Here is a 27,677-nt window from a genome sequence, read left to right as displayed (position 1 = left end):
CCTAAAATCCTTTTTTCATGCATATTGTTTATGTCTTGTTGCTTTATTTTTAAACAGAGTATTTTAACGTTTACGGATTGTCCTCATTCTCTTCCATTTTATGTAACCCTGATTTTTTATTTTTCAAGAAAAGGAGGGACAAGTCAAAATGTATTTTTGTGGAAATCAATATTATGCCACAAATGCGGTCGATTGTGTAACTTGTATTGAACCCGGAATATTCCTTTAAGCAACACTTAAAAATGTACATATGTCATTTCATAAGATTTATCTTATTTAGGCATTTATGTTAAATAAAGATAGCATCTAGCATAATTTGTTTACAAATGCCACTTGGTTTTTTTATCTTACATTTTCAATGGTGGCTTAAGTGTCCAAATACTTTTGGAGCTATTGTACATAATCTTGCACCCAATAATTTCAAAGCTCAAACTTTCTCAAAAAATGATTCTCTCAAAGAGCATCATTTTGCCATCCACACTTTTTCAGACATCATTTTAAACATTCGTTACCTCTCTTGTTCCTCTCAACTTGATGGAGCCAAATCCTCTAGAAGAAACCATAGTTCACCCTGCCCAAGTCTGATCCACTCCTTGAATGTTGTTGTTTTTTTGGAGGGAGTCCAGGGTGGCCTGTAATCAATACAACGTCAACTCAATCCTAACAACCACTTTGAGGTATTTGGGCAGCTGATTTATATACCTGTTCCCTTTCAAATTTAAACAGTGGTAGAAAAACAGCATGTAAACTACTCATTGGCTTACCAAATAAGAGAACAGTAGACAGTAGCTGGAGCTCGTTAGGGGTTTCTGACTTCATTTTATTAAGATGATTACATTACATTCAAAAAAATGATTTTTGGAGGCTGTTCACTTTATTTAAACAATTAATTTAGATTTAACACCACTGTATCAGGTTTCTTGTTCAAACACAATTGCATAGGTGACTCTTTGGTGTAACTGGATGTGTTCATTTTGAAAGAGCTCGTTTAAATAAAGCTCATTCAAAAAGGGCAACTGGCAGCAGGAAGTAAACAGTTGACGGCGAAATCGTCAGGATTCGTACGACTTTTCTAAATGTGGCTAATTCGTATGATATTGTTTGACTGCGCTTGTTTGAATCCCTACAACTTTCACTACAGCCAATGACGTCACTGGACATCATTTCCATCTATTACGCAACGATTACTTTTGTCACACACAACAGCTTCCTATCATGTTTACACACTGTACTGATCGGTTAAGTTTAGATAAGGGGTTTGAGTATGGGCATAATATTAATATTAATAAGTATGTCCTTAAAGCCACATGAGTGGAACTCGCGCTTACTTCCACATTAGAAATCCGGGAATTTGCATGTGATGAAGTCATACGTGTTTATGCAAACAACATCATGGGAGACCATATGAAATAGCCAACTCGTAAATTAAGTACGAATTTTCATGAGATCGGGTTGTATTATATTGAGTTTGTATTATATCGGGAGCACTGCAGGATCATTGGATTTCATTTGACTTACTAATAATATACTTTATTTAAATGGATTTCCATGACTTCTTATAACTTGACCAGATTGCCTTCTTTAATAAGTACAAACAATGGTTATTGTTTTTTTTTATTCTGTTGTTTGTCTTGCTTTGCCCTATATTGTCAGAATACAACGTATAACGCCAGTTAAAAGGATTTGGCCTGAATGAACAAAATTAACTTACTGTGTATTGAAAGAATAAATTAAAATTTTCATTTCAGACACCTTTGTCATGCATATTAATTTGGACATAATATCTACTTATTTATTGAACCATACGTGAAAAAATCGATTTGCGTGAATGTAAGGTTTACATGCATGTAGATTCTAATTAGAGGAGTTTTCTTTTGGAGAAGGAATATACTTCTGTTCAAATACATGCTGTCTCTGAGCACGTACTTTTCCTCCATTAAGATGTTCACTGCTGTCCGAGTTGATTCAAAAGTCAGTCATTTCAAGTTCAGTCATAACTTCTGTTATTTTTGTAATATGGGAACTACACAAATATTAAATTGAGATGTATTTACATAAATATCCCTAACAGTACTTAATGTTGAAAGGAGACATATAGCAAGTTGCTGGTTTAGGTAACTGAAGTAACCTCAGTTTAATGATGATATTTTAGGATATTTAGAATTTAGATATTTAGAATATTATTTTAAATGATGCAGCGTGTGCTTAATTTAAGCAGCTCCTCTGTGGATCGACAGAGGTACAATTTCTTCATTTTACAAAATTTAAGCATTGAGGAATTTTTGTTTAGTGGAGTTAGCCTGTGATTCTTTAGATAATTTTTTTTATACAATTTTTTTAAGGTTACTTTTGTGTAATTTAACTGATAGACTTATATGCTATTCATTTTTCTCCCCATTCTAAAGAATATTGCGAGCTTAATGGACTTGTTTGGACCAGTTTCCCATCCTGGTTTGAACAAGGTGGATGTATTTTGTTGTTATCATGGTATAAGTTTCCGAGGTAAGTAACAAGGGTATGTACTGTATATGTGTGTGTTTACTGTAAAATAGCCATATTTCTTTATTTGATCTAAATGGGCAACACTGGAATTGGTTTTCCCCATTTTTTATGACTTAGATATTGTTTGACCATCAAGCAAGTTGAAGACAAATAAAAAAGTCCAGGTAAAACTGTTGTTTAAATGCACAAGTTTAATAATTTTTAGGGATGTCTTTCAGTCCATTGTGAATGTAACTAGCCTTTCTTATCTCTTCGTTTCAGGTGTTTGCTGAGTAGTGCTTTACAAACCAGAATCTACCAAACACACGTATGCACAACTTGATGGGCACAGTCTTCGTTGATGAATTTATATCTCGTCAGAAGGCATTGGAGTCGGAAAAGACTTTTGGTGAACTTGCCGAGATTCCCTTGATTCGTTACTTAAAGGTATTATTATGGTCTTAGTTGTTTAATATTGTTCTGTGGTTCCACAGACCTTGATTTTCCACAGAATAATTTGAGCCTGTCCCAAACTTAAAGGGGTAGTTCACTCAAAAATAAAACCTCTCTCATTTACTGACCCTCATGTCATCCCAGATGTGTATAACTTTTTTCTCCTGTACACAAGATTTTTAGAAGAATATTTCAGCTCTGTCGGTCCATACAATGTAAGTGAAAGGATACCAACATTTTAAAACTCATGTTTTAAACAAAAAGCACATAAAGGCAGCATAAAAGTAATCCATATGACTCCAGTGGTTAAATCCACATCTTCAAAAGCGATATGATAGGTGTGGGTTAGAAAAAGATCAATATTTAAGTCCTTTTTTAAACTATTGCTTCAGAAGATATATATTTAACCACTGGAGTCATATAGATTAGTTCACCCAAAAATGAAAATTCTCTCATCATTTACTCATGCCATCTCAGATGTGTATGACTTTCTTTCTTCTGCTGAACATTTTTAAAAGAATATTTCAGCTCTGTTGGTCCATTCTATTCAAGTGAATGATAGTTGATAAAAGTAATCCATTCAACTCGAGTGGTTTAATCAATGTCTTCTGAGGTGATCCAGTTGGTTTGGGGTGAGAACAGACCAAAATAATACCCCCTTTTCACTGTACATATTGCCATTGCAATCTCTAAGCACAATCGTGATTGCGAGCTTGATTACACTTCCTAGTGCTTAATGCATTTGTACAGCGCTATATTGCGCTATAGGAAGTGAAATCATGATCACCAAGGAGATTTATAGTGAAAAATTCATTATATTTTGGTCTGTTCTCACCTACAATAAAACCAACTGGATCACTTCAAAAGATATAGATTTAACTACTGTTGTATGGATTACCTTTTATGCTGCCTTTATGTGCTTTTTGGAGCTTAGGTTTTGGTCCCCATTCACTTGCACTGAATTAAACTTCAGAGCTTAAATATTCTTCTAAAAATCTTTGTGTGCAGCAGAAGAAAGTAAGTCAAACACATCTGGGATGGCATGGGAGTGAGTAAATGATGAGAGAATTTTAATTTTTGGGTGAACTATCCCTTTAAAGGTGATTGTACTGAAAAGTTGTATTCACACGTTATGTTAGAATATGTTTATGTTATAAGCCCAGACAGCATCTGTGCATGCAGAAAACTCATTTCTAATTTCTTAAATGTTCTACAAATTCCCCATTACTTGCAGGTTGTTTATGAAATAGTTTGGCTAATTGTGTGATGCTTTTAGCAACCATTAAGAGTACAGTACTCTCAAGGTTCATTTAACACATTTAACATTGTTTAAATCCCATCCACAAAATTCTGCAGATTTTCCCAAATAATCTGCTTGGAAAGAGCCAAAAATGTCTACAGATTCCATCTGGGCCTAAGCTTTCCTATCTTCATACTATTGTGAAGGTTACAAAAGCTATGAATTTGGGTTGGAAACTGAAGGGTTTTAGATAATTCACAATGTTTTGTCTGAATAACACATTCAACATGTTCAACATTTAACACTAGATTAAAAATGTACTTTCAGGATCAACATAGTGTCCACACAAGTTGAACCACTGTGCTTCGTGCACTTCCTGTGCTAATGAGAGAAGACGCCTCAAGATTCTTCAAAACATGCAGGGTAAATTACTTTATTCACACATTTCTAAATCATTTAACCATTTTTTAAACTAAAAGGAATACCTCACCCAAAAATGAAAATTCTTTCATTATAAACTTACCCTCATGCCATCCCAGATGTGTATGACTTTAATCTGCAGATCACAAACAAATATTTATAAGAGTAGTTCAGCTCTGTTAGGCCATACAGTGCAAGTGAATGGGTGTCAGAACTTTGAAGCTCCAAAAAGCAGTTTAAAACAGCATAAAAGTAATCCATAAGACTCCAGTTGTTAAATCCATATCTTCTGAAGTGATATAATTAGTGTGGGTGAGAAACCGATCAATATTTAGTCCTTTATTACTATAAATCTCTACTTTCACGTTTACATCTGAAAGCTTGTTTAGTTTCACTTTCACATCTGAAAGTGAAAGTGGAGATATGTAATAAATAATGACTTAAATATTGATCTGTTTATTGTATCTGAAGATATGGATTTAACCACTAGAGTCTTATGGATTACCTTTTATGCTGCCTTTTTGGAGCTTCAAAGTTCTGGTCACCATTCACTTGCATTGTATGGACCTACAGAGCTGAGATATTCTTCTAAAAATCTTCATTTGTGTTCTGCAGAAGAAAGTAAGTCATAAACATCTGGGATGGCATGAGGGTGAGTAAATGATGACAGAATTTTCATTTTTGGGGGAACTATCCTTTTAAAGAAGATTTATATATACACTATATTGCCAAAAGTATTCGCTCATCTGCCTTTAGACGCATATGAATTTAAGTGACATCCCATTCTTAATCTAAAGGGTTTAATATGACGTCGGCCCACCCTTTGCAGCTATAACAGCTTCAACTCTTCTGGGAAGGCTTTCCACAAGGTTTAGGAGTGTGTTTATGGGAATTTTTGACCATTCTTCCAGAAGCGCATTTGTGAGGTCAGACACTGATGTTGGACAAGAAGGCCTGGCTCGCAGTCTTCGCTCTAATTCATCCCAAAGGTGCTCTATCGGGTTGAGGTCAGGACTCTGTGCAGGCCAGTCAAGTTCTTCCACACCAAACTCGCTCATCCATGTCTTTATGGACCTTGCTTTGTGCACTGGTGCGCAGTTATGTTGGAACAGGAAGGGGCCATCCCAAACTGTTCCCACAAAGTTGGGAGCATGGAATTGTCCAAAATCTCTTGGTATGCTGAAGCATTCAGAGTTCCTTTCACTGGAACTAAGGGGCCAAGCCCAGCTCCTGAAAAACAACCCCACATCATAATCCCCCCTCCACCAAACTTCACAGTTGGCACAATGCAGTCAGACAAGTACCGTTCTCCTGGCAACCGCCAAACCCAGACTCGTCCATCAGACTGCCAGATGGAGAAGCGTGATTCGTCACTCCAGAGAACGCGTCTCCACTGCTCTAGAGTCCAGTGGCGGCATGCTTTACACCACTGCATCCGACGCTTTGCATTGCACTTGGTGATGTATGGCTTGGATGCGGCTGCTCGGCCATGGAAACCCATTCCCTGAAGCTCTCTAAGCACTGTTCTTGAGCTAATCTGAAGGCCACATGAACTTTGGAGGTCTGTAGCGATTGACTCTGCAGAAAGTTGGCAACCTCTGCGCACTATGCGCCTCAGCATCCGCTGACCCCGCTCTGTCATTTTACGTGGCCTACCACTTCGTGGCTGAGTTGCTGTCATTCCCAATCGCTTCCACTTTGTTATAATACCACTGACAGTTGACTGTGGAATCTTTAGTAGCGAGGAATTTTCACGACTGGACTTGTTGCACAGGTGGCATCCTATCACAGTACCACGCTGGAATTCACTGAGCTCCTGAGAGCGGCCCATTCTTTCACAAATGTTTGTAGAAGCAGTCTGCATGCCTAGGTGCTTCATTTTATTCACCTGTGGCCATGGAAGTGATTGGAACACCTGAATTCAATTATTTGGATGGGTGAGCGAATACTTTTGGCAATATAGTGTATATATATATATATATATAAAAAAAACAACAAAGCTTTTGTCTTCAGTGGAAGAAATAGAGTCATACAGGTCTGGAACAATTGAGTAAATAATGAAAATTTTTGTGTGAACCATTCTTTTATGTAGGTGTGTGTTTTGAAACAGATTTTAATAAATTGTTCTTTAATTTTGCCAGTGTGCGGTATAAAACCTCCAGTAGTCGCGGATTAGAAATCTGCAAGCTTCAGGAAAGTTTAAACCTCCGTGGCAGCGAAGCGCTGTAATCATTGGGATGGTGTCACGCTGTGCATTTGTGGCATCAACTAAAGAAGTAGCTGACGCTTCGTGTTAATATTTTTACCGGACATTGTGTCCGCTGAAGACTCAGAAGAGCCAAATATTGGATATTCACCAGTTGCCCTGTTTAACAGCGGTCAGAGAATTCACAGATGCTGTAATTCACTACAATCTGGTCAAAAATTGAATTGCTCTTGAAAGTGAAGACATCACCCACCTGCCCAGGCTTTTCATTTTTTTTTTCTTTTTTTTTTTTTTTACATTTGGACTGATTTATGCATTGGATCTGAGTTACCCAAAAGAGTTTTAAAGACAGGTGGCTTTATAAGGTTTTAACTCTGAAGGATGTGCAACACTAATGCAGCTGTAGACAATTTGTCGCTGTCAAATGTGTGTGTTTTTTTTTTCAGTGTTGTGCCTCATGTTTTGTCAATAATTGTACCTTGTCTTTTTATATTAAATATGTTTGCTACATGCAGTTTTCTTTTTTTGTGTGTGTGCTAAATTTTCACATTTAAGGAAACTTAGAACAAGGCAGTTGCAAAACATTTATAAGTAATACTATAGCACATTTCAAAAAATATAAGTTAATACAAAGCATATTCATGATTTCAAAAACATATATTTTTTTTAAAGTTGTATAAATATATTACATTTGCAGGACTTTAATTTTTTAGTTGTGGTTAATTAAAATAAACATTAATTGCATAATTTGATTGGACCAAAATCATTTCTTTTAATTTATAGTTTCTGAGAAAAACAAGTTATGCATACTTGAGACTTAAGTTTTGAAACTTATAAAAGTAAAGGCAATCAGTTGCCTAACATTTTTTTAAATTAGTAGAACTTATACGGGTTTACAGTGTTTTTCAATCCTCCACAAATTGGCCCCATTTACTTCCATTGTAAGTGCCTCACTTAAAGAAAAGGAAGGTCGAGTCAAAATAATCAACACTGTAATCAACGCTGACACAAATGCTTTCGACTGAGCTGTATTCCCTTAAGCTTTGAATGTGGTATGTACAACAGACTTCAGAACTTATTTCCAATAAATGGATTAGTTTCATACCATGTGCTGCCTCTGTAGTCTCGTTTGACAGTCACTGAAGAATGAGAAAATAGAATTGACATTTATAACTAGCATCATACCTAGTTCTAGTAACTTGACCTAATCGACTTCATCTAACGTGATATAAACATGTAGGCTAAACAAGACAAGAAGGCTTAAATGTAGGAGAACATAACTGATTCATGTTAAACGAACACCATTCATTCAAGTTAAACGAACACCATTCATTCAAGTTAGTTTTACATGGTCCATTTTATTATGTTTGAATTGTTTCCGTTTTGTTAAGAGAACTTGTTTCAATCACGTGGAATCACTGTCCATGATTCAATCATGTTCAGCCAAAGTGCTATTTTTTTGAGTGTAGATTCAAGCTGTGGTTGCATTTATCATACACTTTCAATTCCTTAAGAGATGTGTGGGGAACAACTTAGAAACAATAAACAAATGTTATATTATATAGAAACACTAAGTCCTTTCTTTGTTCACTAGCAACTTCATTTAAATCAGACACCAGGTAATCAGCTACTGATGACATCACAGTTGATATTCTGCAATTAGAACTTTGAAGCATCGAGTTTGCATTCCATATGGCACAAAACAAGAGACATTATGGTATGACACAAATAAACCAAGATTGCTTTATAGTTTCTGTATGATTTTTAAATTATTTCGTAATTATCGTAATTATGGCAATAGTTAAAACACTGGGGCTCGTTGGCAGAGCCTGTTGGGCACTTGGGTTAATCGTCTAAAGAAAGGCACTTCACATGGATTTGAAAGCAATTTAACAAATATTTTGGACACTATATGAGCATCATTGACCTCAAATTGTTGATTTGGCAACAATGGTCATATAGAAGTCTAATGAAGAAAAAATTAATATTTAACTTGCCGTTAAATAAAGAAATTCTGCAAATTGTCAGTATTGATCAAGTATTTTCAGAATACAGCAAACTCAGAAATAACAGGAACAGATTTGAAGCTGTCTGTCTGCACACTCAAACACTTGACATGAATTATATATCTATAACTTCCCACAACACAAATACAAACCATCTCAAATCACTGTAACACAAATTGATGCTTTGCATTTGAATAATGGCACTTATCTGTGACTGAATTTGTGAGTGTGTTTGAGTGTGAAAGGGTGAGCACTTGATAGGTGTAGGATCTTCCTAGCTCTTTTTGCTGTGTGTCAGAGGACTCTTTCTAGGGGGCGCTGTTCATCAGGGCTGTTTTAAACTGCCGCAGGAGCATAGAGCCGATCATAGTTTTCTCAGTGTTAACAGTGACCAGAGTATTGGAATCCTTTAGGGTGACTGACACCAGGACCAGAGAACCCGAACTCACCGTCTTGCCGGCAAACCTGTAAACAAACACAGAAAATTTTTATTAATAAATAATAATAATAAAAAAAATTGCTAGCTGGGGGAAATGTAATTGAAATTAGAGTTTCATAAAAACAACATTAAATTAAATGTTTTCTTATTTACTTCAACAGTGCACGTTATTCTTAAAGTGATAGTTGAATTGATCTGTGGATGAGAAACAGATTAATATTTAAGCCCTTTTTTACTATAAATCTCCACTTCCACATTCTTTTTCTTTTGTTTTTGGCGATTCACATTTACTGGGCAGGGAATTTATAGTAAAAAAGGACTTAAATATTGATTTGTTTCTTGCCCACATCTATCATATTGCTTCTGAAAACATGTATTTAACCACTGGAGTCGTGTGGATTACTTTTATGCTGCCTTAATATGCTTTTTGGACCTTCAAAGTTCTGGCCACCATTCACTTGCATTGTATGGACCTACAGAGTTGAGATATTCTTCTATTCTTTATTTGTGTTTAGCAGAAGAAATAAACTCATACACATCTGGGAAGGCATGAGGGTGAGCAAATGAGAGAATGAGAGAATTTTCATTTTTGGGTGAACTATCCCTTTAAGAAAAAAATAGTTTTCCCATTAACTTTCGCAATAACTTTCCCTGCTTACTCATAAGTAACATAAGGCCAATATTCCAATATATCACAATATTCAGTTTAAACACACATCAAATTATACAAGTAATATGTGTTGCAAATTCTGTATTATGTTGCTTTTAAAGACAGTTGATCGGATTTAAAGCCATTTTTTACATTACAAATTGCATAAAATAATTAATAGGGTTTAGATTAACAATGTAAATGTATGAAATTTCTTTAAGTTTAATGACAAAATATGTTTCAAATGAGAAATAGCATGATTAAATAACGATGATTAAAATATTTGCAGATATAATATATAATGAAAAGGCGTGTATATGAAAAATGAGATAGAAGTATATTGATGAATATTGTGTGTGTATACACTAATGAGCCAAAACATTATGACAACTCACAGGTGAAGCGAATAACGTTGATCATCTCATAACAAGGACACATGTCAAGGTCTGGGTAGGTTAGATGGTAAATGAACAAATCAGTTCTCGTAGTCAACATGCTGAATGCATGAGAAATGGGCAGGAGTAAAGACCTGAGCGACTTTGACAAGGGCCAAAGTGTTATGGCCAGACGGCTGGGTCAGAGCATCTCTGAAACGGCAAGGCTTGTGGGGTGCTCCCGGTCAGCAGTGTCGAGTACCTACCAAAAGTGGTCTGAGAAGGGACAAACCACAAACCAGCAATAGGGTGTTGGGCGCACAAGGCTCATCGTTGCGCGAGAGCTATGAAGGCTATCCCGCCTGGTCCAAACCAACAGAAGATCTACTGTGGCACGTCACAGAAAATTTTAATGATGGTTACGGGAGGAATGTGTCACAACACACAGTGCATCACACCCTGCTGCGCATGGGGCTGTGTACACGCAGACCAGTCAGAGTGTCCATGATGTCCCCTGTACACCATCGAAAGCACCTACGATGGGCACGCGAGCATTGGAACTGGACCTTGGAGCAGTGGAAAAAGGTCGCCTGTTCCTGTTTTCTTTTACATCACGTGGACGGCTGTGTATGTGTGCACCGTTTACCTGGGGAAGTGGTGGCACCAGGATGCACTGTGGGAAGATGACAAGCCAGCGGAGGGAGTGATGCTCTGGGCAATGTTCTGCTGGGAAACCCTGGGTCCGGCCATTCATGTGGATGTCAATTTGACATGTGCCACCTACCTAAACATCGTTGCAGACCAGGTACACCCCTTCATGGCAATAGTATTCCCTGATGGCAGTGGCTTCTTTCAGCAGGATAATGCGCTCTCCCACACTGCACACATTGTTTGGGAATGGTCTGAGGAACATGACGAAAAGTTCAAGGTGTTACCCTGGCCTCCAAATTCCCCAGATCTCAATCCAATTGAGCATTTGTGGGATGTGCTGGACCAACAAGTCCGATCCACGATGACTCCACCTCACAACTTACAGGACTTGAAGGATCTGCTGGTAATGTCTTGGTGCCATTTTCCCAGGACACCTTCAGGGGTCTTGTAGAGTCCATGCCTCAGCAGGCCAGTGCTATTTTGGCAGCAAGCAGAGGACCATCAGCATATTAGGAAGGTGGTCATAATGTTTTGACTCATCGGTATATATATATATATATATATATATATATATATATATATATATATATATATATATATATATATATATATATATATGTATGTATGCACAGTACTGTGCAAAAGTTTTAGGCACTTGTGAAAAATGTTGCATAGTAAGGATGTCTTAAAAAATGATTACATAAATAGTTTTCATTTATCAAAGTCCTTTGTATCATGTCATACAAAGTCCAGTAAACATAAAAAAGCTGAATCAATATTCGGTGTGACCACCTTTGCCTTTAAAACAGCACCAATTCTTCTAGGTACACCTGGACACAGTTTTTCTTGGTTGTTGGCAGATAGGATGTCCCAAGCTTCTTGAAGAATTTGCCACAGTTTTTCTATCTATTTAGGCTGTCTCAACTGCTTCTGTCTCTTCATGTAATCTCAGACAGACACGATGTTCAGAGGGGGACTCTGTGGGGGCCATGACATCTGTTGCAGGGCTCCCTGTTCTTCTATTCTAATTTTTTCTATTTGCAAAAGTAATGTTTGGGAGTCTAACATTTATATTTCCTATTGACACGCTAAAGCTGAATATATAAATAACCTTAAAAACATAAATCTTAAGACAAGTTATTTTGTGAAACATCTTATGTGCCTAAGACTTTTGCACAGTACTGTATAATATATACACACACACACACACACACACACACACACACACACACACACATGGCCAAAAGTTTGGAATAATGTACAGATTTTGCTGTTTTAGAAGAAAATTGGTACTTTAATTCACATGGCATTCAACTGATCACAAAGTATAGTCAGGACATTACTGATGTAAAAAACAGCATCATCACTATTTGAAAAAAGTCGTTTTTGATCAAATCTAGACAGGCCCCATTTCCAGCAGCCATCACTCCAACACCTTATCCTTGAGTAATCATGCTAAATTGCTAATTTGGTACTAGAAAATCACTTGCCATTATATCAAACACAGCTGAAAGCTATTTGGTTTGTTAAATGAAACTTAACATTGTTTGTTTTTGAGTTGCCACAGTATGCAATAGACTGGCATGTCTTCAGGTCAATATTAGGTCAAAAATGGCAAAAAAGAAACCGCTTTCTCTAGAAACTTGTCAGTCAATCATTGTTTTGAGGATTGAAGGCTATACAATGCTTGAAATTGCCAAAAAACTGAAGATTTCATTCAAAGGTGTACACTACAGTCTTCAAAGACAAAGGACAACTGGCTCTAACAAGGACAGAAAGAGATGTGGAAGGCCAGATGTGCAACTAAACAAGACGATAAGTACATCAGAGTCTCTAGTTTGAGAAATAGACACCTCACACGTCCTCAGCTGACAGCTTCATTGAATTCTACCCGCTCAACACCAGTTTCATGTACAACAATAAAGAGAAGACTCAGGGGTGCAGGCCTTATGGGAAGAATTGCAAAGAAAAAGCCACTTTTGAAACAGAAAAACAAAAAGAAAATGTTAGAGTGAGCAAAGAAACACAGACATTGGACAACAGATAATTGGAAAAGAGTGTTATGGATCTTAACCCCATTGAGCTTTTGTGGGATCAGCTAGACTGTAAGGTGAGAAGTGCCCGACAAGACAGCCACATCTATGGCAAGTGCTACAGGAAGTGTGGGGTGAAATGTCACCTGAGTATCTGGACAAACTGACAGCTAGAATGCCAAGGATGCAAAGCTGTCATTTGCTGCATGTGGAGAATTTTTTGATGAGAACTCTTTGAAGTAGTTTAAGTATAAAAGTACCAATTTCCTTCCGAAACAGCAAAATCTGTACATTATTCCAAACTTTTGGCTGCTAGTGTGTATATATATATATATATATATATATATATATTTCTAATTTTACAGATTCTATAAAAGGATGTAGATTAAATGCATTTAAAATGTGTAATAACACAAATTATATTTATGTGCATACAGAAATCTGAAGTTACTAAATGTATATCAGATTTAAAATATTGTTAATAAAAACTAAATAAAGTTCAAATATAACATGTAATAAAAAGTACATAAACATGTGTACCATATCCATATGTGAGCGTGGGAGAGTGATGGGGTGTGTATGTGTGTGTGTGTGTGGTGAACAGGCATGGCAGTCTATTATCTGGTCTGATTTAGAAGCTATTAGGGGCCAGGGGACACATTCCTGTCAATCACAGACTCGAACCCTGTAGCCTCTCACAGACACAGGGAGCATGTGTGGAGGTGTGCACTCAATAGAGTGCAGAGGACAAGAAAAACTTCAGTAGTAACGGACTAAAGTATATTTAGCCAAATTTAACTTTTAATAAAAAGTTCCAAAGGACTGATGCTTTTCTGTTCTTGAGTGCCGTGAACGAATGTATGTGTGTGTGTGGCTGTGGGCCTATTCACACCAGGAGTAAAACGAAAAGTGAATTAGAGACTAAAAACAACCAACAATTTATGTCCGCAATTAATTTTGAATTGTCGTTTCACTCTTGCCACTTTGCTAATGGAGGAAGTATACTTCACTCAATTATCAGTGAATCGCCGATAAACTTCGTCCAGCAATTTTGTTTATCAGCGATTCATTTAGCTTTGTCATTCGTTCATTTTTGTCAGCCATACATTTTACTTTGTTGTTTTGGTCTTACCGCTTTGCTAATGGAATAAGGATCCTTCACTCAATTAGAAAGTGAATCGCAGATAAAATTCATCCAGCGAAATTGTCAGTGATTCATTTTGCTTTGTCATTCATCCACTAATTATTCAAGTGAATCACTGATTAAATTCCTCCAGCAATTTTTGTCCGCGATTCATTTTGCTTAGTTGTTTCGCTCTTGCCACTTTGCTAATAGAGTAAGAAATTCGTCCAGTGATTTTTGTCCTAAAACTATTCATGCTGAATGGGAAACAAATATTTGCCAGGCTAAAAAATGCAGCATACCTGAAAGAAAGCAAAATGGGCTCCGGTTATTTACATATTTTTTATTAAGCATTAAGTTGCAAGCTGTGCTATAGCTGTACTATACTGTGAATAAAGTTACGGCATTTCATGTCATTGCTTTTACTAAATTGCCTTTTTTAACAGCTGGAATGCTGAATTGACGAATTATCATTCAGGACCATTTTTTAAAGCAAAATATAAATGGATATGTTGTCATTTTCCTAGCATAGTACAATGGAAGCAAAAAAGAGTGATAGGAATTTATTGTGCTTTATTAATAGTAGAAGTTAACTGTTAGTACTAATGAACAAAAAACTCTTTCCATAGCTTAGTGGGAGAATTCTCAGCATCCAGTAACTGTGGTAACGGCACAGACTGGAAACACTGGTGTACATACACATGGCTCCACTGACAGCATGGAGACACGACCCTGTGCGACCTCTACGCCCTTGTACCTCCTTCCTGTCTGTCTATCCCTCTCTCTCTCACCGATGGGGACCCACGTGCCTTATACACTGCCATCTGCCTCCCATTTACACACCCTATTATACAACAATGAACCGTTTAGCGCACACACTCACACACTGGGACCCCATTTAGCAGTGAGAAGCATACATACCCCCTACTCGACCACCAAGGAGCCCCTCTTTTACTCCCAAACTCTCATTCTGTCACATACGTGCACACACACACATAAACACACACACAATGGCCACCATTTACCCATGACAGCATGAAACACAAGGGCCGTCAGAGCATGCTGCTAACCAACTGGAGAGGTCGTCACATCTGACAATCAGCACACACAAACACAGATCACACACACACACACACTCAGTAGCAGAGGATAAATAGATTGCTAAATAGATAGCTAAACAGACAGACAGACGATAGGTAGACAGGAAGGTATACAGACAGACAGACACAGATTATTTATACAGATTCAGATCTTATGGCTGGTGACACTTTGATCTCTTGGTCCCTGTGGCCCTAATAATGGAGTCGGATTATAAAATTCTTATTTACACACACACACTTAACATGGCCCTGAGGCACAACGTGTGTGTGTCTGCATGTAAATAACCCAAAGCCACTTGATTTACATTATTTCAGTGACCTCTGAACTTATATACAGAAATAAAGACAAACAAACAGAGTTTTAGACATGTTGCATTTACAGCTACATGGGTTTGATATTGGACAGTCATTCTGTTTAACTCTATCTGTCCCTCATTCTTACATAAAACTCAAATACACACACACACACAAACATAGCAGCTCTGCCCAGTTTGTGTTGTATATGCTGTAGTTGAGGCAGTAAATGGGTCATTGGCATTCTGGTCTGTCGCCACTGGGCCTCTGAACTGGATTAATTGAGGCTGTGTGAAGAAAAGCAAAGCAGAACTCTGGTGTTGGCCAGCCGGACCTCCATCGATCCACACACACACACACACACTCACACAGTAACACTTGCTACTAATCAGAGAGACATAAAAAGAGAGAGACTAAATGACTGTCACCTCTTTATTCAACCTTAAAGACTGGAGTGTGGATCTGCTCATAGTAAGACTTCCATTCACACACACAACAGTTATCGTTCAGATTTGTATATCACAAACAGACTTTACTAGAGATAGTTATCAATAGATATTTGGCCATTTTAAGATCGGCAAAATCATCTAATTTTTTTAGCTAATTACAGTGTAATATGTAAAGGATAATGTCCACTTTATTTTGCGACAGTATATGTATCATTATTACACGGCTCTCTGGAATACTCGATTCTGATTGGTCAATAGCGCTATCCAGCGGTCTGATGTTTCTGAATAATGATCAAACATCTGGGGAAAAAGAAACACGTTCAGGTATCGCTATCTAACAGACTTCTCTTATCACTCTGCAATCTCTAAAAGTAAGATTATAAAACAATTTTAACTCAAATCAATATATCATGTCCATTTATTTATTTATTTGGCAAGTAGTCAAGTAGTCAGTGAAATAATAAGCAGTCAGATGTTTTTTTTCTTCTTGCAATATAAACACCAATAGCACTCTGACGCAAACCAAAGGTGGAATTCTGCTGGAAGACTCCGCTATCTCTTTCTTCTCACATTAAAACCTAATTTACATAAACTCAATATTTTGTGTACATTAATTTATTTATTTGGCAAATAGTCATGCAATAAGCAGAATAATGAGCAGTCAGCCGGTCATTATTAGTGTGGTCACTTTTGCACAGGGAAATTCCACGGAAATGCGCGGACTGCCATTGAGTTGACTGTATTTCGCCTGCGGAATTTCGCAGTGCAAAGGTAAATATAACCGTGACTTTATACCATTTAGCGTCCATTATACAAAAATATTTTACCACAGAATGCCGTGATTGAGCAATCAGAATCCAGTATTCTAGAGATAGGTGTGTAATAAGACATTATATTGGCAATTAGCCTCCCTGCTCTATAGGTATGTGCATTAGCCATTACAAAAACAAATCAGTTGACCATCACTAACTCAAACCTCCTAGATGAACATCTCTGACTGTTCCGTAGCTTCTTCCTCTTTTATTGTCTCATGCCGAGAGCGCTGTGTTATGATGCCATGTAAAGAGATGTTCGCTTCCATTCCTCTGCGTCTAGCTGTTTTTGAATAAAAGAACGTTTCCTATGTGAACAGCCTCTATTTATGGCATCTTGTTCCAGTGCATGCTCCCTTTTTCTTCTCTGTCTGTCCTTATTTCTGCAGAGAGGATTTTAGTCATCAATTGCCAAATGGTCATGCCAAGTATGTTTGTGTGTGTGTTTTAAGAGTCCTCTGTACTAATAAAGGTTAATCTGAGTGACCAGATGACCAGCTGTCCCTCTGAAAAATGAAGGATGAGCCTCTCTCCCTCTCTCTCTCTCTCTCTCACACACACATACACACACACACACACACACAAATTCCCCACACTAACACATAGGTTACTAACACACTGAAGGATAAAAGTACACATAATAAAAGTAAATAATCTAAAGAACAAGAACATGCATGTAATATGATCTAAACAGACATGAAACACTATGACCTGGTTATCTGGTTTCCTACAACACAGCCAGAAAATGTTAAGCTCTTAACAAGGGAATTGTGCCGACTTTGTGATGACATAATCAAAGTACATGCAAGGAATGTAAAAGGGACAAGCTCAAACCCATGATGAACTCAGATTTGCATTATAAAACCGGACAGATGTTGATCCACCTGTTGTTTTAGAACACAGAGAGCAATAATAGGGAGCGGGATAAAGTTAGTTTTAGGTACGATATCAACCTATGGTATGTAAGGGGCTGTCTAAAAAGTCCATAAACTGCGCTAAAACGTTGGTGGTGTCCAAGCACTCATTCAATTGCCTTGCACGATCTAATAAAACAAACACTGTTAATAAAAAAGCATTTTCACATTCTAAAGGTTGCAGTAGGCTGCCAGTGTGATTGTGACTTACTACATATGAAGGTTTGCCAGCAAGTCTAATTGTATGTACAGACTGTTCAATTATTTTAGGGGAAAAAACAATAAAATTCATCAAAATATTGTTTTTATATTCTGAAGGTTGTTGAAGGCTGCTAATGGTTAGGCTGACTTACTTTAGGTGAGATTTTCCTACTATTTACTATTATAAATATGTAACATTCAATTATCTTTTAAAATAAATCACTGAAATTGATCAAGTAAGCCATTCACACCACTGGCAGCCAACTACAACCTTTGGAATGTAAAAATAACATCTTTAATTTTTTTTTCTAAAGTTATGGAATATTATAATATAATGGAATATAATATAATTGGACATACTGGGAAAATCTAACCTAATGCACAAGTCAATCTATCCACTGGCAGAACCCTAACCTTGATCATTAGATTTTTTTTTTTTAAATAACCTTGCTTGTTAAGTAAGAAGTCAATTGATGAACGCTTGGACACCACCAACATTTTAGCGCAGTTTATGGACTTTTTAGACGTTCCCTTACACACTGTAAGCAGATATCCTACCTAAAACTAACTCTAACCCGTTCACTTTTTTTTTTGCTTTCTGTGTTCTAAAATTTCCTGTTACTGTGTTACAGAGTGAGAAACCACTCCAAATTATTCAGTCTTTCAGTCAGTGAGTATTTGGCATGGATTTTGAAAAATCACTGAACCAGTCATGAAGAAAGGGCTAGATACCATCCACACAGCCAATCAGGTGAGAAGCTATGGTACCTACCCTTTCGGAATTGTGTTTTCTTTTTGTTTTTGTTTTGTTTTCGGATTTGCTGTTGTGTTTTATGATTTGTTGTTGTATTTCTGAATTGTTATTTTGTTTTTGGATTTGCCGTTGTGTTTTAATACTTGTTTTGTTTTGCACTTCATGGCCACCATATTTTAGAGGGCTGACAGTCTAACAGTTATAGTTGAAGTCAAAGGTTTACATACACTTAGGTTGAAGTCATTAAAACTCATTTTTTAACCACTCCACAGATTGAATATTAGCAAACTATAGTTTTTGCAATTCGTTTAGGACATCTACTTTGTGCATGAGTAATTTTTCCAACAATTGTTTACAGACAGATTGTTTCACTTTTAATTGACTATATCATAATTCCAGTGGGTCAAAAGTTTACATACACCAAGTTAACTGTGCCTTTAAGCAGCTTGGAAAATTCTAGAAAACGATGTCAAGCCTTTAGACAATTAGCCAATTAGCTTCTGATAGGAGGTGTACTGAATTGGAGGTGTACCTGTGGATGTATTTTAAGGCCTACCGTCAAACTCAGTGCCTCTTTGCTTGACCTTATGGGAAAATCTAAAGAAAATAGCCAAGACCTCAGAAAAAAATTGTGGACCTCCACAAGTCTGATTTATCCTTGGGAGCAATTTCCAAATGCCTGAAGGTACCACGTTCATCTGTACAAACAATAGTACGCAAGTATAAACACCATGGGACCACACAGCAATCATACCACTCAGGAAGGAGACACATTCTGTCTCCTAGAGATGAACATAGTTTGGTGCGAAAAGTGCAAATCAATCCTAGAACAACAGCAAAGGATCTTGTGAAGATGCTGGAGGAAACAGGTAGACAAGTATCTATATCCACAGTAAAATTAGTCCTCTATCGACATAACCTGAAAGGCTGCTCAGCAAGGAAGAAGCCACTGCTCCAAAACTGCCATAAAAAAGCCAGACTACAGTTTGCAAGTGCACATGGGGACAAAGATCTTACTTTTTGGAGAAATGTCCTCTGGCCTGATGAAACAAATATTGAACTGTTTGTCTATAATGACCATCGTTATGTTTGGAGGAAAAAGGGTGAGGCTTGCAAGCCGAAGAACACTATCCCAACCATGAAAAATGGGGGTGGCAGCATCATGTTGTGGGGGTGCTTTGCTGCAGGAGGGACTGGTGCACTTCACAAAATAGATGGCATCATGAGGAAGGAAAATTAAGTGGATGTATTGAAGCAACATCTCAAGACATCAGCCAGGAAGTTAAAGCTCAGTTGCAAATGGACAATGACCCAAAGCATACCTCCAAAGTTGTGGCAAAATTGCTTAAGGACAACAAAGTCAAGGTATTGGAGTGGCCATCACAAAGCCCTGACCTCAATCCGCTAGAAAATTTGTGGGCAGAACTGAAAATGTGTGTTTGAGCAAGGAGGCCTACAAGCCTGACTCAGTTACACCAGTTCTGTCTGGAGGAATGAGCCAAAATTCCATTAACTTATTGTGAGAAGCTTGTGGAAGGCTACCCAAAACGTTTGACCCAAGTTAAACAATTTAAAGGCAATGATACCAAATACTAACAAAGTGTATGTAAACTTCTAACCCACTGGGAATGTGATGTCTACGATTAAATATCAGGAATTGTGAAAAACTGAGTTTAAATGTATTTGGCTAAGGTATATGTAAACTTTTGACTTCAACTGTATAGCTAAAACAGCATGTTAAAGCACTCTCAGAAAAGATGCTTCTCTAAATTCATTCACGCTTAAATCTCTTCCACAACAGGTATCGAAACCCCTTTATTTTAAGAAATTCATTGCTGTCAACAATAAATTCTAAGACCTTTACTGTCAGACTTTAAATTGCCTGCTATGTTATCAGTAGATCTCCCATTTTTGTTAGGAACAACATAGCTTTGTGCAGGAAAAGGTTACTTAGTCTATTTATTTGACTATCTGTCAGGGCTGCTTTTAATATCCATTTATCGTATAAGGCCTACACAAAAATACTCTACACAAGTGCGTGAACGCACACACTTCTAGCTATGCAAGCTCTATTTTGTGTTATGAATCGATATTTAAATGCTTTTTTTTACTATAAATCGATAGGCTACCTATTCTGTAACCTCAGTTCTCTAAAACATTGAGTGGAGAGATCCACCTATGGGAAGGGCATACACACCTGACCTCTGCATAAGCATCCAATTGCACCAAGTCTGGCTTGACAGACAAGAGCACGTGTCCAATTTTGCCGTAAGGCCCCGCCCTTACCTACCGTCAGGACCTGTATGTGCTACTTTCCTCAGTGAGCATATTTGCTTCTCGTGAAGCAAGCAGGACAAGCTTGGCAGATCTCTCCACTCTATGTTTCAGAGAACTGGGGTTACAGAATAGGTAACCTATCATTCTCTTTCATCATCTCGAGTTTGAGATCCACCTATGGGAAGATATGGACAACTCCCAGACTGCCCTATATACTCACAAGGAGATGCTGTCAGCCAAAAGTATGGTCTCCTAATTAAAGGCATAGCCTGACACATCCTATATAATACCAGCAGGCTCTTTAACCCATACACATAACAAAGGAGGGAGAAGAGGCTGTGCATTGTATTTAGTGTGAAACATATAGGGTGACATTTACACTGTGTGAGGGAGAAAGAGTTATGGGTGAACCCATTATTAATAATAATTAATTTAATTAATAATTTTAATTAATAATTTTATTTATCACACATTATACATTTGCACATATACAGTGAAATTCTTTTTTTTTCACATATCCCAGCTAAGCTGGGGTCAGAGTGCAGGGTCAGCCATGATACAGCGCCCCTGGAGCAGATAGGGTCAAGGGCCTTGCTCAAGGGCCCAACAGTGGCATCTTGGCAGTGCTAGGACTTGAACCCCCGACCTTCTGATCAGTAACCCAGAGGCTTAACCGCTGAGCCACCACTGCCCCACAAAATGATTATGTGTTATGAAGAACTCACATCCAAAACCGCATGCACTACTGGGTTTCTGGTGACATCAAGTCGGTAGTACCTGACAAATGTGTGGGGGAAAGCCCAACATGCAGCTGAAAAAATATCTTGCAGACAGACTCCCTGAAACAGGGCCCATGAAGCAGCCATGCCTCCCAAGGAGTGGGACCTAAGGCCTAAGGGGGGCTGGAGCCCCTAAGAGCTATATGCCATTGATATTGCTTCCACAAGCCAATGGGAAAGACATTGTTTTGATATAGGTTTACCCATGTGGGGGTAAGCCCATGAGACAAAGAGCTGGTCGCTCTTTCTGATAGTCACAGTCCTACGCAAATACATGTGGAGTGCACGCACAGGACACAAAGCATTCAGCCTCTCATGTTCCAGAGAGGTGAAAGGAGGTGGGTGGAAAGCGCTGAGCTCTAACACCTCCCCTGTGAATTTAGGGAAGCACTTAGGCATAAAGTCTGGATTGGATCTAAGAGAAACCTTCTCCATGCCCAGGGAAAATCCTGTACAAGAAGAATGAACAGACAGGGCATGCAGATCACTGAAATGCCTGGCTGCTGCCAGCACCAGGAGTATAGCTGTTTTGTGAGACAACTTTAAAGAAATATTTTCCAAGCGCTTGAAAGGCTGCTGTGACAGAGCTTCCAGCACCATGGAGAGGTCCCACTCAGGAACGAGCTTTCTAGTAACTGGCACAGAACCATTCATGTATCTAAGAATGAGAGGGTGCTGCCACACTGCTGCATCATTGAAGCCAATGTGGCAAGCAGAAATGGCTGCCAGGTAAACCTTGACTGTAGAAAAGGATTTACCTTTGTCCAAAAGCCACCATCTGGATGAGGGTGGTATATTTCTCTGTTCGCCTGAAACAATAGGTCCATGTGCAATGGGAGCGGGCACAGCTGGGCATAAAGGAGAGGAAATATCTCCGCCAACCATGGTACTTTGGGCCATCTGGGCGCTATGAGAATTAGTGTCAAGCTCTGCTCCCTCACTCTGGCTAAAGTGGGAAAAATCAAGCTGAGTGGAGGAAAGGCATAGCGCAGCACATTGGGACATGGGCATGCCAGTGCATCTACACCGAGGGGAGCGTCCTTGTCTTTAGTGAGAAGAATGCAGGACAATGGGTGTTTTCATGCGAGGCAAAGAGATCGACGGAAGCCTGACAAAACCTCTCCCATTACATGCACACTACTTGAGGGTGGAGTTGCCATTCTCCGTAGAGAGGGTCCCCCTCGACAGGAGATCCACGGCCGAGTTCAAAACAACCGGGACCCGAGTTGCACATAATGACAGGAAGTGCTGACTGCTCCATACCAACATTTTGTGGGCTAGGCAGTGGAGCTGAGAGGAGCACATCCCACCTTGGGGATTGATGTGTGCTACGGCTGTAGTATTGTCGCAGCGCACTAGGAAATGATGCCCCTGAAGGCGGGGCAGAAAATGTCTTAGAGCCTTCTATACAGTCAGGAGCTCTAGACAATTTATGTTAGCTGAGCCTAGTTCAGTCGCCACGTCCCATTCACTGTCTTGCCCTCCTGGGTGGCACCCCACCCAGTCAGAGAAGCATCTGTAGATATGACTTTTCGTAACATAACTGCACCTAGAGGCATCCCGTGTGCATAAAACTGTGCTCATCCAGTGGCGCAATGCTGATGTGCAAGCGCGGGTCACTGTACCATTGCGATGGAGATCATGCAGGGGGCTGAGATGAAGAGACAATCCATTTCTTGAAAGCTCTCATCCTCAAAAGCCCCAAGGGCAAAACCTGGATGGCTGATGCCATAAGGCCCTATAGTCTGAGGCAAATGTGATACTGCACACTTGCTCCCTCTTTGTACTGTGAGAAACAATTCATTAGAGATAGAACGCACTCTTATGACAGATGAGCGTGCATCGCAGTGGAATTCAGCTCCAGCCCCAGAAAAGTTACATTCTGGGACAGAGGGAAATTGCTCTTGCTCAAATTTATTCTGAAACCCAGAGATGCGAGGTACAAGAGCACTAGTTACTTTCTCTCTTTAATTGGCTATGACTAACAAATCGTCTATATATGTGAAGATTTTAAGCCCCGCTAGGCGTAACGGTGCTAATCCTGCTTCAACACACAGACAAAATACGGGCAGGCTCAGAATGAGACCGAACAGCAGGACGTTGAATTCATAACAAATGCTTTGATAGGCAAAATAAATACATTTTCTGAGTGGGATAAATGCTGATGTGGAAGAAAGCATCTTTTAGATTGAGTGATGTTAACCAATCTTTCTGATGTATTGAACGAGTGTGTCAACATCTTGAAATTGTATTTTCTCAAATGTCTAACACTCTGAGATCCAAAGTAGGGCGCAGTGAACCACCCTTCTTTGGAACTAGAAAATAATGGGAATAAAACCCCTGTTGACATTGGTCCGGGGAACTACCCGAACTGCCCCTTTCTCTAAGAGAAAAGAAATGTCCTCTTCCAGAAAATGACCAGAGCTCTTGTTCGTCTGCAAGAAAATTACACCGCTGAAATATTGGGGTTTCGTGGCAAACTGAAACCTGTAGCCATGCGTAATTGTCTGAATTACTCACTTGGGAGAAGACATGGCATGCCAGGCTTATATGTGATTTGTGAGCATTCCCACCTGAGCTGGGGCATTGCATTGGGCTGCATCACAGGTGACACACTCATTTGTGATACAATGGCACCATCTAGCGGACAGCTTGGGGGCGGCATGTGGGGCTGCTGAGAATTGTTCATCCTCATCAGTTGATTTTTTAGATTCTTTCGCATTTTTATTTTCAAACACATTGGCCGAAGCCTTTATTGGGAGTGTGAAAATGTTGTTGTGCATACGGTGTGGTGACACTGCTTGTGCACTTGACATTGAGTCTCTTTCCAGCGTGAACACTCATTGAAATGAGCTCTTGGAGACAAGACTTGCAACTCGCGTCCATGGGGGCTGGCAACCCGGGAACCTGGACTCAAAGCCCCCCTGGACCTGTACATCAAGCAGGCCACTTTCTTTTGGAGTTGGATGGTGTTGGGTTGGGGGGTTTCTTGGACGTGGCAGCAGCAAAGGACATTTTACCCCAGGGCTTGGGGGGTGAGGTTGGGCTGCTGACTAGGTTGCTTGTTGCGGGGTTTAGATTAGGCCGCATTGTGGTAAAAACGCCCAGTAGTTGGGCCTTGGCAGGCTGTTCAGTGGGTGTCTGGTGGGGCGCAGATTTTCTGGGAAGTCACAATTTAAAAGCCTCGTCCTCCTTTTTGTCGTCACAGCGCTGCTGCATGAGGGTGACAGCCGGACCAAAAACACCTTGTCCAGTTTCCATTGGGGTGCCCGTAATGCGCCTCTTTTCGCTGTTGGGCAGACCAGAGAGATTCAGCCACATTCACCCACGACAAATAGAGCCATAGAACGGCCAGAGGCTTAGAAAGCCTGACGGGCATTATGAAGGACAAGGTCATTGACCATGACAATTTCCTTCCACAATGTGGGCAAAGGGGAGCCCTTCTCCAAATGTTTACCATATCTTCCATGAGTTCAGCCTGGTAGGCTGAAAGAAGGGAGGAAAATTCAGAGCACAAACGGCGAGAAATGGAGGTGAAGAAGCAGTCCATCTTGTTAGGGAGGGTGGGCTTAGGGGGGGCAAGCAAGGTGTCTGGCTATTGATGGTTCAATGATTGGGGTGGGGGGGGGGGGGTCACCCATACCAAGCGCAGCCATATCCTTCACTTCCAAGCCGGCAAACCATGCTTAATATCAAGCAGGTCTCTTCAATAGTGCTTCATGTGCTTCTCGCACACAGGAAGGATGGGCAGGAGCTGTTTTCTCGGGCTGGACGGTGGCCCCAACAGTTATCCATCATAAACATCCCTCTCCTGATCGGTGGCATTTTAGAGGGCCGGACATTCAGTGTTGAGACGAGGATGGCGTGCGGTAACACCGCCGAACCGCTGCCTGACTGAACCTGGGCCGACGGGATAGCCTCCTCGTTCTCCGAGCACTCCAGCAAAGCATCATCATCTTCCCCAGAGCTGGGAGGCTCGTGCTCAAATGAAGAAACATCAGGCCAAACTGAGAGAAGGCAAAGTCTGGGAGGCCCCCAGAGTTGCAGTGTTGTCGCCATTTCCCCCATCCGAGTCGTCATGCTCGAATTTTCTGCCTTGGGTAGCAGCTACTTTGAGCTGCAGGAGTTTCCTTGGCAAGGACATACAATGTCTACAATTTTCAGGGATAGAGAGAGCTTCCTACACATGTTTGAATCCTATGCACACAATGCAGAAAGGATGGGAATCTCTTCTGCAATAAGCTCTCCGCAGGTGGCAGGGCATGCTCGCGACTGTTGGTTACCAGTGCTCGCAGGTGATGTGGGTTTGGGATGAGCCATTCTACAGAAAAACTCTGAATAGTAATCCTGTGACCAAAATCACTGGCGGTTAGCCAGAGATGAAGGGAAAATGGCAATGAGGAAAGGTGGGCAGCCGTAAAGAAACACGAAGGCTAGCGAGTGTAGGTGGCTTGCAGGCTAAATAAAACAGCAAACTGACCAGAACTCCTTTGGCAGTCACGCCTGGCGAAGGCTGATCCAAAGATATGTCCTTCTATAGACTGCTGAGTGAGAGCCAATGCTCTATGCTCTATTCCATATAGAGGTCGCGAGAAGCGAATGTCAACTGAGGAAAGTAGCGCGTACAGGTCCTTTTATGCCCTCAGGTAAGGGCGGGGCATTACGGCAACATTGGACCCATGCTCCTGTCTGTCAAGCCAGACGTGGTGCAATTGGATGCTTCTGCAGAGGTGTGTATGCCCTTCCCATAGGTGGATCTCGAACACAAGATGATGAAAGACAACTTTGTAGTTCAAAGATTTATGGTAAAAAAAGGACTTAAATATTGATCTGTTTCTCACCCACACCTATCATAAGGCCCTGATATACTTCCAGAGAAGTTCTTCGAGGAGTATAGGAGTCAATGGGCACTTGAGAGTATTTGAGTAGATTTAATTCCTTTTGTAGGCTAATTAAACAAACAAACAAAAAAAAAAAAAATAGCATGACATGTTCTTGGAAAATGTCTCTATGTGAACGATCATACTGATGTAGGTACATTTGCACCAGCTCGCTAATAACTCGTTTTCTATATATAATAAACGTTGAATACAGACTGAACAATGTAAACAATGTAGTAGGTGGAGCGTCAGGTCATACATACTGGTGTCATGGACCAATGGCAGCAAGGTGTTTAGGAGCCAGTTAGAATTTTTCCTAAAGGTTTGCACAGGTGAACTAAGAACCACCGAAACAAATGCAAAAACACCTTTTTGGCCAGATTTTGTTCTAAATTAGGTCACACCTGTTTGTTTTTCGATTTTTATGAAGTATATCTGGGCCTTTATTGATTACTTTTATGCTGCCTTTGTGATTTTTGGAGCTTGAAAGGTCTGGTCACCATTCACTTGCATTGTATGGACCATGCAAAAATCTTTGTGTTCAGCAGAAGAAAGTCATACACATCTGAGATGGCATGAAAGTGAGTAAATGATGAGAGCATTTTCATTTTTGGGTGAGCTATCCCTTTAAGACTAGTTGACTAGTCATTCAGACAACCCACAGACTAGTCGAATTTGGAAATAAGTAATATGTACATCCCTACCATTACAATATTGTAAGTTTGACTTTGTTTTGGTTTCATCCAGAGTTGAAGTCTGTTACAACACACTTAACAGCAGTTTTTCCCCATAAACACACTCATAGGCTCTTGAGGTATATAGTATGTGTGTCAGAGTATTTTATGTCAGCCATCCATTTGGCTGGTTAAAGAACAGGAGAATAATTGGGGTTTGTTCAGTCTCTGTTTAGCAACAGAGAGCATGTTTTCTTTGTCTTATCTAGATACGGACAGGAACAGACTTCTATTTTTCAAGCTCATTTAAAAGCTGCTCTCATGGTATTCAGCATACTCTTACTGTGGCTTTAGGCAGAAGCAGTGCTGCCCCCTGCTGCTGCATAGAAGAACTGCAACCCACAAAAATCCACAAAACTAGTGTCCATTAGGTATATCAAGTCAGCAGGTACTAATAACTGTACAAGG

General features: G+C 39.5%; 2 protein-coding genes and 1 long non-coding RNA gene across 5 annotated transcripts in view; 1 reads left to right on the top strand and 2 right to left on the bottom strand.

Moving 5' to 3' along the window:
* LOC127429290 (uncharacterized) overlaps positions 1–584 on the bottom strand; it is a 44,150-nt gene extending 43,566 nt beyond the window's left edge. The window contains exon 1 of the long non-coding RNA XR_007895257.1: positions 513–584. This is a non-coding gene — a long non-coding RNA (uncharacterized LOC127429290). The remainder of the gene's footprint in view (positions 1–512) is intronic.
* A 4,777-nt stretch (positions 585–5,361) lies between these two features.
* LOC127428638 (uncharacterized) overlaps positions 5,362–27,677 on the top strand; it is a 96,513-nt gene continuing 74,197 nt past the window's right edge. Inside the window, exon 1 of the mRNA XM_051677108.1 lies at positions 5,362–5,520. Coding sequence (XP_051533068.1) covers positions 5,480–5,520 — 41 coding nt within the window. The 5' untranslated portion in view covers positions 5,362–5,479. The remainder of the gene's footprint in view (positions 5,521–27,677) is intronic.
* The window catches only part of LOC127428634 (AP-3 complex subunit beta-1-like), a 112,284-nt gene continuing 93,187 nt past the window's right edge, over positions 8,581–27,677 (bottom strand). For all 3 annotated transcript variants that reach the window (XM_051677102.1, XM_051677103.1, XM_051677104.1), the window contains exon 27: positions 8,581–9,271. In XM_051677102.1, coding sequence (XP_051533062.1) covers positions 9,115–9,271 — 157 coding nt within the window. In that variant the 3' untranslated portion in view covers positions 8,581–9,114. The remainder of the gene's footprint in view (positions 9,272–27,677) is intronic.

Source organism: Myxocyprinus asiaticus, chromosome 38 (genome assembly GCF_019703515.2).
Source record: "Myxocyprinus asiaticus isolate MX2 ecotype Aquarium Trade chromosome 38, UBuf_Myxa_2, whole genome shotgun sequence".
NCBI classification, from domain to species: Eukaryota; Metazoa; Chordata; class Actinopteri; order Cypriniformes; family Catostomidae; genus Myxocyprinus; species Myxocyprinus asiaticus.
Note: the sequence above shows the minus strand (reverse complement) of the source record. Positions and strands in the feature narration are given on the sequence as shown.